Consider the following 2002-nt stretch of genomic DNA (forward strand, 5'->3'; position numbering starts at 1 on the left):
GAATCATGGGACGGTCACAAACTTGGAGGTTGACAGTCACAATCGCTTCAAGCATTGCTTTATGGCACTTGGTGCATCAATATGTAGCTAGAAATATTGTAGGCCTGTAATTGTGGTTGACGGTACGTACTTGAATGGTCACTATGGAGGTACACTTTTCACAGTGTGTACGCAAGATGCAAGTAACAGTGTATTCGTCCTTGCATTTGGGATTGGAGATAATGAGAACGACAAATCTTGAAGATGGTTTTTAGAAAACCTGAAAAAGGCGTACGAGAACAGAGAGGGCTGTGTTTTGTATCGGATCAGCATAATAGTATAAAGAATGCAATAGAACATGTGTATCCGGGAACCTATCATGGTATATGTTTGTACCATTTGCTGCAGAACTTGAAGTCACATTTTGGGAAATCTGGACAAAACATTACACAAGCTTTCAATTCAGCTGTCAGAGCTTACACATTGGAAGAGTTTGAATATCATATGCGGCAACTAGGCACAATGAATCAGAAGGTTAGTGCTTACCTGGTATTGCAGTAATTCAATATAATTTTCCACAAAACATTGGAATGGTTACATTTTGTAGTTATATGATGTTACTTAATGCAATACATGTTTGCAGGCTGAGGTTGGACCTGAAAAGTGGTCACGAATCCATATGCCAGAAAATAGGTATTCATCAATGACATCGAACATCGTGGAATCAGTCAATGTAGTCACAAAGGCAACCAAAAATTATCCAATCGTATCCCTACTGGAGTCATTACGACTAACTATGCAAAACTGGTTTTGTAAACACAAAGACAACGCGCATGGGATTTTCACAAAGTTGACAAGCAAATACGAGAACGAGACCAGAAAAATGAGTATAGATTTAAAGAACATGAGGGTAAGTTTTAATTTTGACGATAACAACTACTCATGCGACAGCTGTATGAACTAGTGTCACTTGAAATTCACATCTGTGATAGCATATGTTTGTATGCTTATGCGCCTTTTATATACGTGACCTCAACTCAATGCATGTGACATTTCTAGACAATCATGTGACATTAAACTGTGCAACTACATATGACATTTCCATATAATTCTGTGATAGTAAATTGTGCAACTGTCACTTACTCAGATATATAATTTGTGACATACACCTGAAGAATGTGACTGCTGGGTAGATACTTGTTTGAACTGACGTAATTTTTCTATTTGATTATATTCTCCCAGGTTTTTCCTTTCAACCAATCAGTGTTTTCTGTTAGCAGTGATAAGACAACTTTCGTTGTTGATATTGAGAAACAGACATGCACATGCAGGATGCTGCAAGTTGATTTGTTACCATGTCCACGCGCATTGGCTGTAATTGCAAATACGAAAAGGGATTCATATACTTTCTGCTCTTATTATTACACACGTGATGCATACTTGAACGTATACGAAGACTCGATATATCCTGTTGAAAATCCAAGCGAATGGACATTGCCTAAAGAAGTGCTACATGAAATTGTCTTAGCTCCTAACCAGAAACGGAGTTGTGGAAGGCCAACTGAGAAGAGGAAGAGATCATTCAAAGAAGGGAAACCAACCGTGAAATGTGGGCGTTGTGGAGGACATGGTCACAACCGTAGGAGATGCTCCAGTCTTGTCCCATTGAGCTAATATTAGCCAATGCAATACATTTCAATAGCGCTGAATATATGTGATCATTGTGTTTTAGAAACATTCATTTGTAACACAAGATTGACGTCATATGCAATCCATTGTTTTTTCAAGTGTGTAAAATCTTATTTGAGTATGAATATTTGTTTGTTCATGCAATCATGCAGACATGGTCAAAGGTTATGTAATCTAGTTGGTTGTGAATCCCTATTCCTCACATAGCAGGACCTGTGACTTGATGTCAAACACATAAACGCTGTTATTGCATTGTGTGATCATTGCTAATTCAGAACTGCGACCTGATGAATCAAACACATGCATGTGATCAAACTTCAAAGACGTGACCAGT

General features: G+C 38.1%; 1 protein-coding gene across 1 annotated transcript; it reads left to right on the forward strand.

Moving 5' to 3' along the window:
* Nucleotides 1-243: 243 nt before the first annotated feature.
* Nucleotides 244-1653, forward strand: LOC111407223. Its single transcript, XM_023036589.1, has 3 exons — nucleotides 244-513; nucleotides 623-889; nucleotides 1222-1653. Exons 1-3 carry the CDS (start codon nucleotides 244-246, stop codon nucleotides 1651-1653), a joined length of 969 nt encoding a protein of 322 aa, XP_022892357.1.
* Nucleotides 1654-2002: the final 349 nt, after the last annotated feature.

Source organism: Olea europaea, chromosome 1, assembly GCF_002742605.1.
Source record: "Olea europaea var. sylvestris chromosome 1, O_europaea_v1, whole genome shotgun sequence".
Taxonomy (NCBI): domain Eukaryota; kingdom Viridiplantae; phylum Streptophyta; class Magnoliopsida; order Lamiales; family Oleaceae; genus Olea; species Olea europaea.